The sequence below is a fragment of the Hemicordylus capensis genome, chromosome 1 (genome assembly GCF_027244095.1).
Source record: "Hemicordylus capensis ecotype Gifberg chromosome 1, rHemCap1.1.pri, whole genome shotgun sequence".
NCBI classification, from domain to species: Eukaryota; Metazoa; Chordata; class Lepidosauria; order Squamata; family Cordylidae; genus Hemicordylus; species Hemicordylus capensis.
In genome coordinates, this window is record NC_069657.1 from 84,020,482 (window position 1) to 84,037,522 (window position 17,041).

Here is a 17,041-nt window from a genome sequence, read left to right on the forward strand (position 1 = left end):
AGGATTCAAAAAAATAATGAAATGTTATGGAAAACTGTCTTGGATGGGGCAGTACAATTGCAGCTCGCACACTTCAAGAGGATGAGCCCACATGGCTGGATGGACTACAGCTGCCTCTTCTCGGTTGCTGCAATCAAGGCATCTCATTGGGTTATCCTTGTCATGTGCTCCTGGGCAGGACTATGTAAAATACTAATAGAAGCCTTTAGAGCCGACGGGGATAACCCCGCCCCAGTTCTTATAGTCCTGCGTTGCTCCTGGCAGGTTCTTTCGTCTCTTGTCGTGGTCAGATTTATTATATCTTCTTCCTTGCCCTTTTCCTGTCCTTAGTCACTTATCCCTTACTCTGGTTCCGTCCTTGTCGTCTTTTATAGATAGATAGATAGATAGAGAGATAGATAGAGAGATAGTCTTGCTTTTTGTGTCTGGCTTCCCCCTCCCTCTTCCCTCACGGTGATAAACGTTTTTGTCCCGGTGGGACGAGCAAATCCGGAGTTCCCGAAGGGCACAAGAGCGCCCAGATCTCCTTTCCTGCTCCTCAGCAGCCCCTCAGTGGCAAAAGCCACACCGTCGCCTGCAAGAGTCTCCTGCCTCCCTGTTCCTTTTCGGCGGCAGTTTTACCATCCGAGTGGGCAGAGAGAGAGGTTCCCTCTTTGTTCCTGCTTCCCAGCGGTGAGGACAGGGCAACAACAGAAGGGGAGCACGGAGTCAGCCCGCCGCGGAGGCGCTTTACTCGCAGCACGGCTGCGGCGCTTTCCTCTGCAACAACGTGGTGGGAAGAGGAACAAGCCATTTGGGCGCTTCTGAACGCAAGATTGAAGGCAGGGGTGACTAGATCACTTGCAAAACTGCCCCCTACGCAAGCCGAGATTAGGGCTATCACCGGGGGAGAAGTAATGGCGGCAAAAATGAGCGGGGCAGAAGGGAATCAAGATGGCGGCTTGTTAGAAATCACCTCAGAAAAGCCCGCCAAAATGTCGGACGCTGCGCAGAACAACAGAGAGCAGCTTAATCCGTGTGTGGTGAGCTCTGACCATGGAGAAGGGGGGGTCTGGAGGGGCTAGTTTTCAGCGTATGTCCCAACCTATTTCCCAGGCTATACCTAGAAATCTGTCACCAGAGTGGTGAAAATTCTGGATGGAATCTCTGTGGTCCATCACGGAGGCCCTTTGACACAGAGACCTGCTCTCTTCTATCGACTTAAAAGAAGCTTGTATGCATATCCCAATTCATCCAAAAAGCAGACGTTAGCTATGCTTCAAGTACGCGGGGGTTGACTATCAATACAAGGCCCTCCCATTCGGCCTGTCTTTGGCCCCCAGGGTCTTCACCAAGGTCCTGGCGCCAGTAATGGCACACCTGCGACTACAAGGCATTCACGTTTTTGCCTATTTGGATGATTTGCTCGTGAAATCAAGGTCTCCAGAGGCAGCAGCATTTGACCTAGCGGTGACCCTGTCTACCCTGAAACAGCATGGATCTGGATTGTGATCCATTGTATCCATAAGAACTGGGTTTCTGCGCCTGCGCAGGGACCTCCCGGGCTGACTAGCTAGCTCCTCTTTGCGCCCCGCCCGTCTGCACGTGCCTTGCAGCTTCCGTTAGAATCGACGGTTGGGGCGCCTCTCCTTCAGTTTTCTCTTGACCGCCAAAGCGTTTACACCTCTTGGCTGTTGCTCCTCAATTATTATCAAAAATTTTGACTTCGGACTGTTTGACTATTCTCTACTGAGCGGATTAATTGGTTTGACTTCAGAACGAACAACGGACTTGATTTGGGACTCTGATTCTAACTTCGAAGTTTGTACAGGACGGTTTTGACTCGGAACGGCGAACGGACTTGATTACGGACTCTGCTTTGTTTGTTCCTAAGATTGTTTACTGAATTTGACTCGGAACGGCATTTGGACAATGGAAGCTAAGAAGACATTCAAACGGTGTGAAAAGTGTCGAGCAAAGTTGCCTTCGACTGATTATCACGACGCCTGTTTGATGTGCCTAGGAGAGAATCATAACACGGCGGCATGTAAGATATGCTGCTCGTTTTCAAAACAAACTAGACAAAGTAGAGCTCTCAGGCTTCGAGCTGCGTTATACGAGGAGGCACTTCGGCCGCCAACTCCTCGTCCGTCGGCGTCGATGAGTTCCGGTTCAACATCGGGAGCTTCGATGTCGAAGGAGTGCGGTGCGTCAAGCTCCCCGGGATTGGGTTCCAGTGGGTCTGCTGATAAGCAGTCTAAAACCACTGTTGACACTCTGTTTAAGAAACCAAAGGAGGTTTCCAAAAAACGGAAGCATAAGGATAGAGATCGTCATGCTTCTGAGAGGGAAGGTCGCCATCGTGAGGAGTCTCGACATCGAACTCCCTCACCGACGGCAGCACAGATTTACGACGTGGACTCGGCTGAGTCCCCTACAGCCTCGACGTCGACACCTCCGGTATCGACGGTCAGGATGGTTCCGGCTTCGACATCGACGTTAGTCTCGACGTCGACACCAGCGCCGACATCGAGATTGGACCAAGGCAGTCTGGGACAGGCGTCGACATTGGAATCGACATCGACGCCGACGTCGATATCGGCGTCGAGGCATTTGCAAGTCTCGGCATCGGAGCCTCCCATAACTGCCCAGGCGGTGTATGCCATTCCTCCGTCGGCGTCCACGGTGCCGGAGCAGATATTGAATGTGAACACTGCTCCTTCGTCGGTGTTGACGGCTTCGACATTGAGGAGGATTCCTCATCTTTTGTCACCGGCATTGACGCCGGCTCAGTCCCCCTCGACGCCGAGGACTCCGAGTCTGGCTACACACGGGGACGGACTTAGAGAACTGCTGGAGTCGAGTTCGAGTACACCCTCGGGTGCGACGTTTCGCGGCTTCCTATCGACAGGCTTGGACGAGGGTCCTGGAGGTGGAGAGCTGGCTGATCTGCCTCATGTTGCCTCACTGACACCAGCAGTGGTCCAGGATCCAAGAACCGATGTCGGGTGCTCTACGATGCTGCAGCCAACCCATTCCTGCGGTTTCCGCCATGGGGTGCCGGATGATTATGCAGAGTTCTTGCGTTGGAAAGCGGCACAGGTAGAAATGCAACCAGTGCAAGGGCTGCGGAATTTTGTGCAGGCTGGACAACTGGCTCAGCCGCTGCTGCAGTCAGAGCATGCAGACCATCAGGGGCCGTCTGTGAACTTGCCTATACAAACACCATTGGTGCAAGTTCAAACCTACCTTCCAGAGAATTCACAATTACCTGTGGTCCAGACGAGGATGCCAGAAAAACCTGCTGGGAAAAGAAAGAGGAAAGCAACACCTCCTCCTTCTGAACCATCATCTTCACCCTCTGATGACAGTGAGGACGATGAGTCGGGACCGGCCTCTGACAGAGATGATATCAGTCGTAGGTCTGACCCCCCTTCGGATGTGCCACCAAAACTATCCACCTCGCCAACTGAGGAATTGAAAGCTTACCATATCCTCATAAGGGACATTGCTGAAGCCCTGGGCATGGATGTAAGCTCTCCGGATGCGGACGTTGCTGACCCGGTCTATAATATGATGAAGCGGTCTAAGACTTCGCATCCTGTTGCCCTCACCATGATTCCTGGGATAGACAAGGCTGCGAAGGTGGCATGGGACTCAGTGGGGGTCGGGGCTCCAACTTCCAAGCGCATTGAAAATTTGTATAGGGTGACTGAAGGAGAGAACTCTTACCTGTTACGTCATCCTATACCGAACTCCTTGGTTGTCAGTTGCGCTTCATCCACCAAGAGTGGACACCGTCATTCCACGCCTGCTGACAAAGAGGGGAGGAAAATGGACGTTATGGGTCGAAAGATCTATAGCACCTCCAGTTTAGCAATTCATATTGCTAATTATGCGGCGTGTATGGCACGCTATAACCATTTACTTTGGGATGCGCTTTTACAGGATTCATCTTCTTTGTCTCCGGAGGACTTCCAATGGAGATTTAATGATGTGTACGAAAGAACAACGGCAATAACGCGCCAACAACTGAGCGCATTCAAACACTTGTCGGAGACGGAATCGAGAGCAATGGTGACGGCAGTGAGCTTGCGCAGGCATGCGTGGCTTCGCTCAGCAACCCTGCAGACAGACATGAAGGAGAAAGTCGAGTCCTTGCCATTTGACGGCAAAGGTTTATTCCATGAGGACACGGACACGTCAATTGAGACGTTAAAAAAATCTAAATTCACTGCCCGCACCTTTATGGTGCCTTCGAGCGGTTCCAGCTCAACCGCAAGGAGCCGCACTTATTATCAGAGAAAGAGTGATCGGTATCGGGACCGCAAAGAATACCGAAAACAATTCAGACCTTACCAACGCGGTAAGGGCTTTAACCAAAAACAAAAAGGAAAAACAGCTCGTCAAGGCGACAAGGACGCTTCCAGCAAGAGCTTTTGACGGGACTGTTCGTCCACTGCATCAGTTTTGCAGCAGCCAATTAAGTCCAACGCTACAATCCAGGACCCACTACATCGGCCCTGTAGTTGCCAGGATCAACATCAAACTGGCAAGCCGTGCGCCAGCATGGCACAACATAACATCCGACCGGTGGGTACTGAGAATAGTGCAGACTGGATATGCGTTGGAGTTCGAGACAAGGCCTCCCTTCTCTGGACTGGTCTATACTCCGGCCACGGAGGTGTTGCGGGAGGAGGTCAAGGTGCTGCTGGAGAAACAGGCGATCACGCGGGTGCAATGGGCGAACAGACTGACCGGCTACTATTCCCGGTATTTTCAGATACCAAAGAGAGACGGTGGAATAAGAGCCATAATGGACCTGAGGGGGCTCAACCTCTTCATTCTGACCAGGAAATTCAGGATGGTGACGCTGCAGGGAATTCTGCCTCTGCTGGTGAACGAACAGTGGGCAGTTACTCTGGATCTCAAGGACGCTTATTTTCATATCGGGATACAGGAGAGTCACCGCAAGTTCCTCCGGTTTACAGTAGGGGCACAGATCTATCAATATGTGGTGCTTCCATTTGGACTTTCTACTGCGCCCAGAGTGTTCACAAAGGTGATGGCGGTGGTTGTAGCCCACCTGCGAACTCAGGGCTTGAGGCTGTATCCGTATTTAGACGATTGGCTCGTGGTGAGCCACGACAGGAGTTTACTGACCCGCCAAGTGCAGATGCTGCTAGCCTTGTTGGAGTGCCTCGGCATCAATGTGAATTGGAAGAAGTCGAGACTCGAACCCATGACTCGAGTGAACTTCATCGGAGCGGTGCTGGACTTGAAATTGGCCAGGGCGTTCTTACCTGCGGAAAGAATTACCCAAATGCACGAACTCATACGTCACTTTCAGAGGACTCCACGGCAGCCAGCGGTTCGAATCCAGCGGATGTTGGGTTTGATGGCATCATGCACCGCAACGGTGTCACACACGCGCCTCCGCATGCGCACATTGCAGCATTGGTTTCTCCACAACTTCCGACCCAATGTGGATGGCCAGAATATGCACTTGACACTACCACAACATGTCCTCGCCAGCCTGGGGTGGTGGCTAGACATGGACAATTTGGGCAAAGGAGTCGAGTTTGTGTCCAAGGAGCCCACCTCCCGGATAACGACAGATGCCTCGATGGCGGGCTGGGGTGCGCATTGCGCCAGCGTGTGCGTGCAGGGGACATGGACCCAGTTGCAGAGACTTCAGCATATAAATTACTTGGAGCTATTGGCTGTGTTTCAGGGCCTAAGGGCATTCGAACCTATGATAAGGGGACGGTCAGTACAGCTGGAGTTGGACAACACGACGGCGATTGCCTACCTCAACCATCAAGGGGGGACAGTGTCACTGTCTCTTTGCCTACTTGCGAGAAAAATATGGGACTGGTGCATTCAACATTCAATTCACCCAGTGGCAATACATATAAAGGGTGTAGACAACTGCTTGGCCGACAGGCTCAGCAGGGACATCAGTTTCAACCAAAGACACGAGTGGGAAATCAACCCGATGTATCTCGACAGGGTGTTCGAGATCTGGGGGGTCCCATCGATAGACTTATTTGCCACGGTTGCCAACAAAAAGTGTGCCAATTATTGTTCGCATGCGGGCATAGGCCAGGGATCCCTGGGGGATGCTTTTCAACGGGCCTGGAAGACGGGGCTGTTATATCTTTTTCCCCCGCTGCCGTTAATGGGCCGTGTGGTTGCGCAGATATTGCGGGACCAAACGAAATGCATACTTCTGGCCCCATGGTGGCCGCGCCAGCCGTGGTTTGCCACACTTCTGGGAATGTCTCATTCAGTGTTCCACAAGTTCCCCAGGGCTCCAAACCTGTTGCAAAGAGAACACGGAAAGGTGTTACACCCCGATGTGCACTCTCTCAAGCTGACCGCTTGGAGAATCAACTATTAAACAACATCTTACTAAACAGTAGGCGTGCGTCGACAAGACGCAGTTATGCCTGCAAGTGGAACCGCTTCAAGAGTTATATGAGGGGGAAGAGTGTCACGCCATTGCGTGCGACCCCTCGGGATGTGCTACGTTACCTGACATCGCTCAAACTGAGTGGATTGGCGAATGTCTCCATTAAGCTGCATTTGGCTGCAATCTCGTCAAAGCACAGGGGATGGGATGGGTCCACGGTTTTCTCCCACCCGGAATGTAAACGTTTCCTGAAAGGTGTTAATAACCTTTACCCTCCTGTGCGCAGCCCAATGGAGCAGTGGAGTCTGTCTTTAGTACTCTCCGCCCTAACGGAGGCACCCTTTGAGCCACTGGCGACTATTCCGCTGAAGTTTCTGACTTTGAAGGTGGCATTCTTGGTAGCCATTACATCGGCTAAGAGAGTGAGCGAGATGACGGCCCTGCGGATGGATAGACCCTACACTCAATTCTGTCCACACAAGGTTGTGATGCGTCTCGATCTGAGATTCCTGCCGAAGGTGGTGACAGATTTCCACTTAAATCAAGACATAGTGCTGCCAACTTTTTTCAGTAGTCCGGAGACAGACTTAGAGAAGGCCCTCCACATGTTGGACGTGCGTAGATCACTCCTATACTATTTGGAGAGAACTCATGACTTTAGGAAGAGTAAAAAGCTTTTTCTCTCCTTCCGGGGGCGTAGCAAGGGCCGTCCAATCTCTCGCCAGAGACTTGCTCACTGGCTAGTGGAACTGATTTTCCTCGCCTATAAAAGCCAGAAGATAACACCGCCAAAGACGGTTCGGGCTCACTCTACTAGGGCCTACGCAACGTCTGCGGCACATCTGTCAGGCATTAAAATGGCAGATGTCTGCCTGGTGGCGACATGGTCATCGCATCTACCATTCGTGAAGCATTATGCTTTGGATCTGCGGATGGCTAGGGAGGCGAATTTTGGAAGATCAGTGTTGAAACGTGTGTTGGCATAGCTGGGGGTCATCTGCACCCGCCTCCTTATGGGGTAGCTTGCTAAACACCCAGTTCTTATGGATACAATGGATCACAATCCAGATAAACAGGTTGCTTACCTGTAACTTATGATCTGGATGTGATCCGTTGTATTCATAAGTCCCTCCCAGCCGGCCCCGCTGCAGAATGCCTGGACTAGTGGATGCTGGTGTGTGGATCGTCATTTATATGGCGGTCTGCGAGAAATCTGAAGGAGAGGCGCCCCAACCGTCGATTCTAACGGAAGCTGCAAGGCACGTGCAGACGGGCGGGGCGCAAAGAGGAGCTAGCTAGTCAGCCCGGGAGGTCCCTGCGCAGGCGCAGAAACCCAGTTCTTATGAATACAACGGATCACATCCAGATCATAAGTTACAGGTAAGCAACCTGTTTTTTCTTAATAAACGAAAAGAAAAGCCACTTAATACCTTCCAACAGGCTCTTACATCTAGGGGTCATTATAGATACCATGTGAGATCGACTTTTTCTGCCGGAAGACAGAATTCAGACTCTGTCCACGGAAGCACAGACGGCATTCCAGGCATGGGAGACACCAGTGCTATCCCTGGCAAGGCTTCTGGGCCTAATGGAATCCACCTTGGAAGCAGTACCTTGGGTGAGGTTCCACCTCAGGGAACTGCAGTGGTTCCTTTTATCGTTCCAATCAGTAATCTCAAGAAAGCGGAACATAATGGTGCACATGCCCTCCAACGTCTGGATGTCTCTTCGCTGGTGGAGCTTCCCCAACAATCTATCTCTGGGAAGAGATTTCTAGAATTTCCAAGGACTATTGTTACGATGGATGCCAGCAACAAAGGTTGGGGAGCCCACTGTCATCAGTACTCTGTCCAAGGGAAGTGGACTCCAGAGGAGCAAGCACACTCAATAAACTAGCTGGAGCTAAGGGCCATCAGACTGTCCTTGCTCTACCTTCTTCCTCACGTGACGGGCCGGGATGTCTTAATAAAAATGGACAATACCACAGCCAAAGCACATGTAAACAGGCAAGGGGGCACAAGGTCGAGGTCCCTATATCAGGAGTCAGTGCTTCTGATGTCTTGGGCAGAATGTCATCTGAAATCAATTGCAGCCCACCACGTGAAGGGAGACCTGAACTGGATTGCTGACTTGCTCAGCAGAGAGGACCTCCTTCCAGGGGAATAGGCACTGAATCTTCAAGTATTCAAACAACTGGCACACAGGTGGGAACGTCCTGTCCTGGACTTATTTGCGACACCTCTCAATGCGAAGCTGCCACGTTATATCACCAGATTCCATTGTCGGATAGCGGTGGGGATGGATGCACTGTCCAGCCAGTGGCCAAGAGGTGTGTTATACGCCTTCCCTCCAATTCCATTGCTGACTTGCGTGTTAAGGCGCATAAGGGAACAAAAAGCAGAGGTCATTCTGGTGGCCCCTTATTGGCCAAGAAGACCGTGGTTTGCAGAACTAATATCCCTCAGCATAGACTAGCCGTAGCATCTGCCAATCACACTGGAACTGTTGCTACAAGGACCAGTCCAGCATCCGAACCCAGCCTGGTTTCAGCTAGCCACATGGAGACGAGCGGCGGCTGCTAAACAGACAGGGTGTGACGGAAAAAGTGGCTTCTACCATCCTTGCCTCATGTCGGCCATCAACAAATCGAGTGTACCAATACACATGGAGAGCGTTTCTCCGATGGTCTTGTCATCACCATATTGCCAAGGGTCAGGCCAACCTAAATCACTTTTTACAGTTTTTGCAGGAAGGCCTAGATAAAGGGCTAAGACCGAATACATTGAGGAGACAGGCGGCCTTTCTGGTACCCCTTGTGACTGGGGGTTCCTCAGAGGTTTCAATAAGTCACCCTTTGCTACAATGTTTCCTGAGAGGAGTGACTCTGTTATCTCCGCCAATTGCACACCGATTCCCCACCTGGGATTTGAATACAGTTCTGAAGGCACTACAACATCTGCCATTTGAACCCATTAGGTCAGTTTCATTGAGATTGCTGTCCCTTAAATTGGCCCTTCTGGTGGCCGTGACGTTGGCAAGGCGAGTATCAGAGTTGAAGTCACTGTCAATTCATAAATCCTACTGTATTATATTAGAGGATTCTGTTCGCCTGATTCCGGATCCGTTCAGTTGCCCATAAGTATTATCTGACTTCCATGTGTCACAAGATGTTTACTTGCCATCATTTTGCCCACATCCTCAAGAGAAGTTGTGGCATAAGCTGGATGTCCGTTCCTGCCTAAAGAAATATATTGCACGGTCCGCCAGTTTTCGTAAGACAGACGCTCTATTTGTGTCATACCTGCTGGCCTCTGGGAGAGGCAGTGTCTTCAAGGACAATTGCAAGATGGATCCGAGCTTGTATCTCTTTGGCATATGAGGTCCAAAAAGTCTGCCCGCCTGAGCACATAGTAGCACATTCTACCAGGTCAACTGCAGCTTCAGCTGCCTTCGCTACCAATACCCCTGTTCAGGAGATCTGTAGGGCAGCAGTTTGGAAGAACCCGCCCACATTTATCAAGCATTATAAACTGGACTTATATGCCTCCGCTCAGGTGGCCTTTGGGAGGTGGGTTCTCCAGGGAGTACTTCCCTAGGAGTAGAGCAAGATGTGGGTTCCCTCCCGGAGATGTACTGCTTTGGTATGTCTCAATGAGATGCCTTGATTGCAGCAACCGAGAACGGCGTATTGGTCACTTACCGTGAAGGCTTCTTCTGGTTTTGCAGTCAAGGCATCTCAGCCCACCCGTCTGATACTTAATATATCTTCTTGTTCTACTCCAGGAGAATGACTTCTTAGGATAGGTATGGGTATAGTTGTTGGATTGCAATTCCTATTGTCTCTTTATGTTGTGTTATGTGGCGGTGGCACTGCCTTCAGGTTGCATACCAGTGTTTTATTGATGTTGTATTCAGTTAGTCTATTATATCTGGTTTAGATGTACTTTCTCTTCGCTAGCTCGGCCTATAAGAACTGGGGCGGGGTTATCCCCGTTGGCTCTAAAGGCTTTTATTAGTATTTTACATAGTCCTGCCCAGGAGCACATGATGAGGATAACCCAATGAGATGCCTTGACTGCAGCAACCAGAAGAAGCCTTCATGGTAAGTGACCAATGTGCCGTTTTGTGATTGGTGGGTGCCTGTTTGGCCTGAAATAAACCATATTCAGAGCCTGTCTTGTTTCCAGAACACAGGAGACTGTGCCTTGGAGATGAGAGAACAGATGTGTTTTCAATAGATGAATTGCTGCTTCACTTCCCCTCAATGTTTACTCATAACTAGCTGGGCTGGGCGCACAGCATCTGCGCCCCAGGCCAGCAGCGCAGCTGCCCTCCCCACCGGCCTGACTGGCTTCTCCCCCCCACCCCCTGCTTTCTGGCTGCCAGGCAGTGGCCGCCCTATTGCTAATCTGGCAGCTGCTTGCGAACTCTCATGAGAGTTGCCACACACGGGATTAGCAACGGGTACATTTAAGAGAATTAAATACAAAAATACTTATTACCTTACTCCAGAACCTTTAATTTCAGAAAAAAGCAGTGGATAGAGAGCCTTGCTTCTAGAAAGCATGATATGATAGTTTTATAATTCTTCATTCTTTTAATATTTGTATGTTCAGACACTTTTAAAAGAACTTCATATTCATGTTGCAGTTCTTGTTTATGTGGTCTGCGACTTATGCATTCAGTCCTTGGGCTATGTTTCTCACAAAAATCCAGCACAAATTTAGAGAAACTGGAATAATCAAAATAAAGCCTAAACCAATTTCCCATCCTATTATTGCAATACTAAGCGATTGTGTTTTTCGAAAGAGAAGAACTTCTTTTGTACTTAGAGTACAGTATAAATCTACGGTAACTGGCTCAACGTCTGCTTCATTGACTTTCATTCAGATCTTCTTTTTGTCAACAGCATATTAATGACCCGGCTCCTGAAGTTAGAGATGCTGTGTTTGAAGCTCTGGGTACTGCCCTCAAGGTGGCAGGTGAGAAAGCTGTGAACCCTTTCCTAACAGATGTGGACAAACTGAAACTTGACCGGGTGAGTCTTACTGTTTGCACACTTGAATTCTTATACAGCAAAATTGGGAATAAACTAATCTAGAGCTGCACAACTTTGGCTCTCTTGCAGATTTTGGACTACCGCAGTAGAGTCAGGGAAGCTTTAAAAGGGAAGAAGACTTCATTTGGGCAGGACTTGCATTTTCTGAAGGAAGAGAACAGGAAGGAACATAAACTCTTTCAAAAGAAATGCAAGGAGACAATAAGGAATGAAAAGAGAGAGTTTGAGGAGCATATAGCTAGATGTGTCAATAACAAAAACTTCTTTAAATATATCAGAAGTAGAAAAACTGCCAGGGAGGCAGTTGGACCCTTAGATGATGAGGGTGTGAAAGGGATTATTAAGGAGGATAAGGAGATTGCAAAGAGGCTGAATGAGCTCTTTGCATCTGTCTTCATGGCAGAGGATACTGACCATATACCCTCTCCAGAATTGAGTTTTTCAGGTTTAGTGGCTGAGGAACTGGGTGAATTTGAGGTGACAAGGGAAGGTGTTCTAAACTGCCTTGAAAAGCTAAAAATCAACAAATCGCCAGGGCCAGATGGCATCCACCCAAGAGTTCTGAAGGAACTCAAATGTGAAATTGCAGGTCTCCTAGCAAAAATATATAGCTTGTCCCTACAATCTGGCTCTGTACCAGAAGATTGGAAAGTAGCCAATTTTCAAGAAGGGATCCAGAGGAGATCTGGGAAATTACAGGCTGGTCAGCTTAACTTCTGTGCCTGGTAAATTGATGGAAAGCATACTTAAGGACAAATTTGTTAAGCATATAGAAGAACAGGCCTTGCTGAAGGAGAACCAGCATGGCTTCTGCAAGGGAAAATCTTGCCTCACTAACCTTTTGGATCAATCAATCATTTTTATTTGTGGCCGTATGCCAAACAAAATTAAAACTTTAGACAGTTACCATAGATAAATATACAGCATAAAATAACTAAAAGATACACACTAACCTTTTGGAGTTTTTTGAGAGTGTCAACAGGCATGTGGATAAAGGTGATCCGGTTGACATAGTATACTTGGACTTCCAAAAGGCTTTTGATAAAGTTCCCCACTAAAGGCTCTTGAGTAAACTTAGTGGTCATGGAATAAGGGGATAGGTTCGTGTGTGTGGATCGGTAACTGGTTAAAGGACAGGAAACAGAGAGTAGGAATAAATGGACAGTATTCACAATGGAAGTAGGTAGGAAGTGGGGTCCCCCAGGGTTCGGTACTGGGACCAGTGCTCTTTAACCTGTTCATAAACGTTCTAGAAGTTGGGGTGACCAACGAAGTGGCCGAATTTGCAGATGACACTCAACTACTTAGGGTAGTGAAATCCAAACTGGATTGTGAGGAACTTCAAAAAGATCTCTCCGAAGTGGGGGACTGGGTGACAAAATGGCAAATGCGGTTCAATGTAAGCAAGTGTAAAGATGCACATTGGGGCAAAAAACACCAACTTCACATATACGCTGATAGGATCTGAGCTGTCGGTGACTGACCAGGAGCGAGATCTTGAGGTCGTGGTGGACAGCTCACTGAAAGTGTCATGTTAGTGTGAAAAAAGCTAATTCTATGCTAGGAATCATTAGGAGGGGTATTGAAAATAAGAATGCTAATATTATAATGTCCTTATACAAATCTATGGTGCAGCCACATCTGGAGTACTGCGTACAGCTTTGGTCACCGTATTTTAAGAAGGATATTGTAGAACTGGAAAAGGTGCAGAAGAGGGCAACCAAAATGATCAGAGACCTGGAGCACCTTCCTTATGAGGCTAGTCTACAGGATCTGGGGCTCTTTATCTTGGAAAAGAGGCAACTAAGGGGAGACTTGATTGAAGTGTATAAAATTATGCATGGAGTGGAGAGGGTAGACAGAAATCTTCCTCCCTCTCTCACAACACTAGAACCCTTCCAAAAATGGCTCAGGGCGGGTTACACAGAGGGATAATTAATTAATTAATTAATTAGTAAGTAAGATGGATCCCTGTCCCCAAAGGGCTCACAATCTAAAAAGAAACATAAGATAGACACCAACAACAGTCACTGGAGGTACTGTGCTGGGGGTGGAGAGGGCCAGTTACTCTCCCTCTACTAAATAAAGAGAATCACCATGTTAAAAGGTGCTTCTTTGCCAAGTTAGCAGGGTATGAAATTGAAGGCTGGGAAATTTAGGACCGACAAGCGGAAGTACTTTTTCACACAGCACATAATTATCTATGGAATTCCTTGCCAGCCTCAGAGGTACGATGCCTCTCAATACCAGTTGCAGGGGAGCAACAGCAAGAGAGAAGGCATGCCCTCACCTCTTGCCTGTAGGCTCCTCAGAGTCATCTGGTGGGCCACTGTGTGAAAGAGGATGCTAGACTAGATGGGCCTTGTGCCTGATCCAGCAGAGCTTATGTTCTTATATTCTTATGTTCATATCAGAGGGAAGATGGGAGTTGTAGTCCAACATCTGCAGGAGGGTCGAAGTTGTGCAGCCCTGGTCTGACTCATTCACAGATCATTAGCTATTGCTGTCCTGAGAGCCTAAAGTTGCAACTGGAGCTTCCACTGTACGTCTATCTATGACTTGGATGTAGGCTTCATATTCTGTAAAACTGAATAGTTGTTTTTTGTTTTTTTATTAAAACTTTTTGTAAAAGGAATTTGTAATGTGTGAGAGGGAGGGGGAGTGAGTGAGTGAGTGAGAGATAAATTTTGATTGTTTTAAAGTGTTGCCTGCATGGCTCAAAACAGAGTTTGCATTCTGCTCAGTTTCGTAGCAATAGATGATGTATAATGGCCTCCTTTGTTTGGACTGTAGCAACTTCTTAAAGCTCATAAAGTTTTTTCTGAAGTGAAGACTGACGGCACAACTTTACCTTTAGTGACTGGAGGGAATTAATGGCTGCATTCTTAAAAGTTACAGTAATGCCTTTGGTCTCTTGATTCTGTCTGCTAGATTAAAGAGTGTGCTGAAAAGGTGGAGTTGGCTGGTGGTAGTAAAGCAGGTGGAGGAGCTGACAGAAAAGAGAGTAAACCTGTTTCTGGGAAAGTTCCAGCTATGTCAGGAGCTGCAGGTGACAAAGAGAATTTGGCTAAATCTGGTCCACAGAAAAAGGCAGCTGCTGCAAAGGTAAGGAACCTAATTTTGTCTAGTATAGTCCAAAACATGAATAGTACCACTCTAATGTAATTAATTGATTGCATGTTTACACTGAGATCTTCCAAAGTGACTAATTTGCTGCTTGTATCTATCAAGGTTGTGCAAAACACTGCAAAAAGATATATATCCAGTACTCAAAAGAAAAAGAAAAAACAAAAGCCAGCCCAACTGATATGAACTCCCAGATGCCATGTTTGGTGTATTTGGCAATAAAAAACTTAAAACATCTTTAAACTCTGCAAGCATATCATGCTTGTAGTGATGGGAAGGCTTTGAGGGAGGACTAGACCTCACTAGAGCAACTGCTGGGATGGTGAACCTTTTCTGAAAAGGGAAAAAAAGCCAGGGAAGTTCAAATCAAAGGGAGAGATCCAGAGGGACTGGGCAGAGATTTCTGGTTCAGCCTGCAGCAGAAGTTTGGTTTGTCCATTAGGAGGGCCCTGAGGAAGCAGCAGGCTGAGAGCTGCTGGGGAGATGGGAAAGCCACAGCCTGTGAGTAACAAGTTAGGACCAAGTCAGTTAAATGCACCAGGGAAGTTAGTTTTGTTTACTCATTGCTTGGGATCTGTGTTGTCAGGTTAATGAAAACTCTTGCAATCTCTTTTATGAAGAGGCAATTATTCTTATTACATAGCTTTTTCTTTTCATCTGATAATAAATCCTTGCTGCTGAAGTGTGCTGCTCTTCATCTTGGGTCTGCCTTAGTAAAATCCCTTTGGAAGCCTAGGACTGCTCAGCCCTTTTTGGGAGGGTTTTGCCACTTTACCCCCCGCCTCCCCACCGCTTACATGGAGAATGGGTTTCCCCACATCAAAATAAAGTAGATGGTGGCAGCCTACTTTGAATCTCGTACAGACAAGGATTCAACCCCAGTGAACTCCCCCCTCCTTCTCAGGCAGGAATTATGACAATGCTCATAATTATTGTTTTAATGCTCAAGTTACAAAACATGAAATTACAATTAAGTGTTGATCATCAATTGCATAGATAATGTTATTGTGTGTTGATGTGGTCTTGAAGATTACAGTGCACTGGTTCTCTTCCTCCCATTTCTCATTAAAGCTCCTGTCCTCTTCCAAAATCAGCCTCTGCCCCTCCCTCCCCCTTTTGGAAAGCATATGCAGTGGCACTTGTGTCTTCATTACTGATCACATTCTGTGGTGAAAAACGAATGGATCTGGATTGTGATTCGTTGTGATAATGAGGAATGGATTCTGCGCCTGCACAGGGACATCGCGTCTCATGATGCCCCCCCACCCCGGCCTGCACATGCTGTGCTGAGTTTAAGATTGGGGTGGTTGGTCAGCACTTAGAGCTGCAATCCAGGTTTTACTTGAGTTCAAAAGTCTAATTTGAGAATCTTACCATACTGCTTTCTTCCCACTTTAGGCCGGTGGCCCACCCAAGAAGGGCAAACAAGCTGGTGGTGGTAGTGTAGGAAATGCTGGAACAAAAGGCAAGAAAGGAGCAGAAGTAAAGGAGATATTTGAGGCAGAGCTCTCGGTAAATACTTTAATGTGTGCTGGAATTCCGTGTGAGATGCTCTGTTTTAATAGACATCTGTTTAGTTTTTTTTAAATCAAAATGTTCAAATTATTGAAAATGCTGTTAATGAGGTAAGCAACAACTTTAATGTTGAATGGGTGGTATTTCCATGGAATGATACACGAAACCTCTTTCTCAACCAACAATGCACAACTGAATCTCAGTGAGAGATGTTTTATAAGCGTGCCTGCGGTGAGTGGGTGGATGGAGTAAGTGCACTGAGATGTGGTCGGGCAAGGCTAGAATGTGCTGAGTTACAAAATAAAATCAGGCTTCACTGAACCATTCTAACAGCTTGTGTGAACCTACTGAAAGTTAACCCTTTTTGAAGGAGGTAAAATATTAGATGGTGAACATAGTTTATTGCAATTTAAAAGTAACACTGCACTTTATGAACTCTTTTTCTGTGGATGTGAAATGACCTGGTATGCTCAGCCATAATAAAGGGGAAAGTGTGATATGGTGAATAGCAACTGTGCAAGGATCAAACTTAATGTATGTTCTTAATTAAACAAAACAAAACAAAAACCACCATAAATTTGTGCTGTCTAATCTTAACAGTTATGTTATCTCATGCTACAAGGGGGATTTGGGAGTGCTGACCTGCCCCTGCAGGAATGGAAGGGGTGTCGCAAAGCAGGGAGAAAGACAGCAGTGATCCAATAATAAAACTTAATTAAAATAAAAAGAGAAGACATGACATCTGGGGCATTCCTACACAACATGGTACATGCATGTCAACTTATGTACAATCAAATTGTAACATCAAATTTGCATAGATTATTCTTTTTGCATATAAAAACTCTTAACTACTATTAATCTAGTGTGAATTCTTGCATAGGAGATAAGAATAGACTTTCTGATGGTAGCTAACTGTGTGCAGATTCTCTAATGGTAACTTAAACTTG

General features: G+C 47.5%; 1 protein-coding gene across 6 annotated transcripts in view; it reads left to right on the plus strand.

The window, feature by feature from the left end:
* CKAP5 (cytoskeleton associated protein 5) overlaps window positions 1-17,041 on the plus strand; it is a 155,547-nt gene that overhangs the window by 39,324 nt on the left and 99,182 nt on the right. For all 6 annotated transcript variants that reach the window (XM_053275325.1, XM_053275304.1, XM_053275295.1 and 3 more), the window contains 3 exons: window positions 11,304-11,432; window positions 14,385-14,558; window positions 15,978-16,091. In XM_053275325.1, coding sequence (XP_053131300.1) covers window positions 11,304-11,432; window positions 14,385-14,558; window positions 15,978-16,091 — 417 coding nt within the window. The remainder of the gene's footprint in view (window positions 1-11,303; window positions 11,433-14,384; window positions 14,559-15,977; window positions 16,092-17,041) is intronic.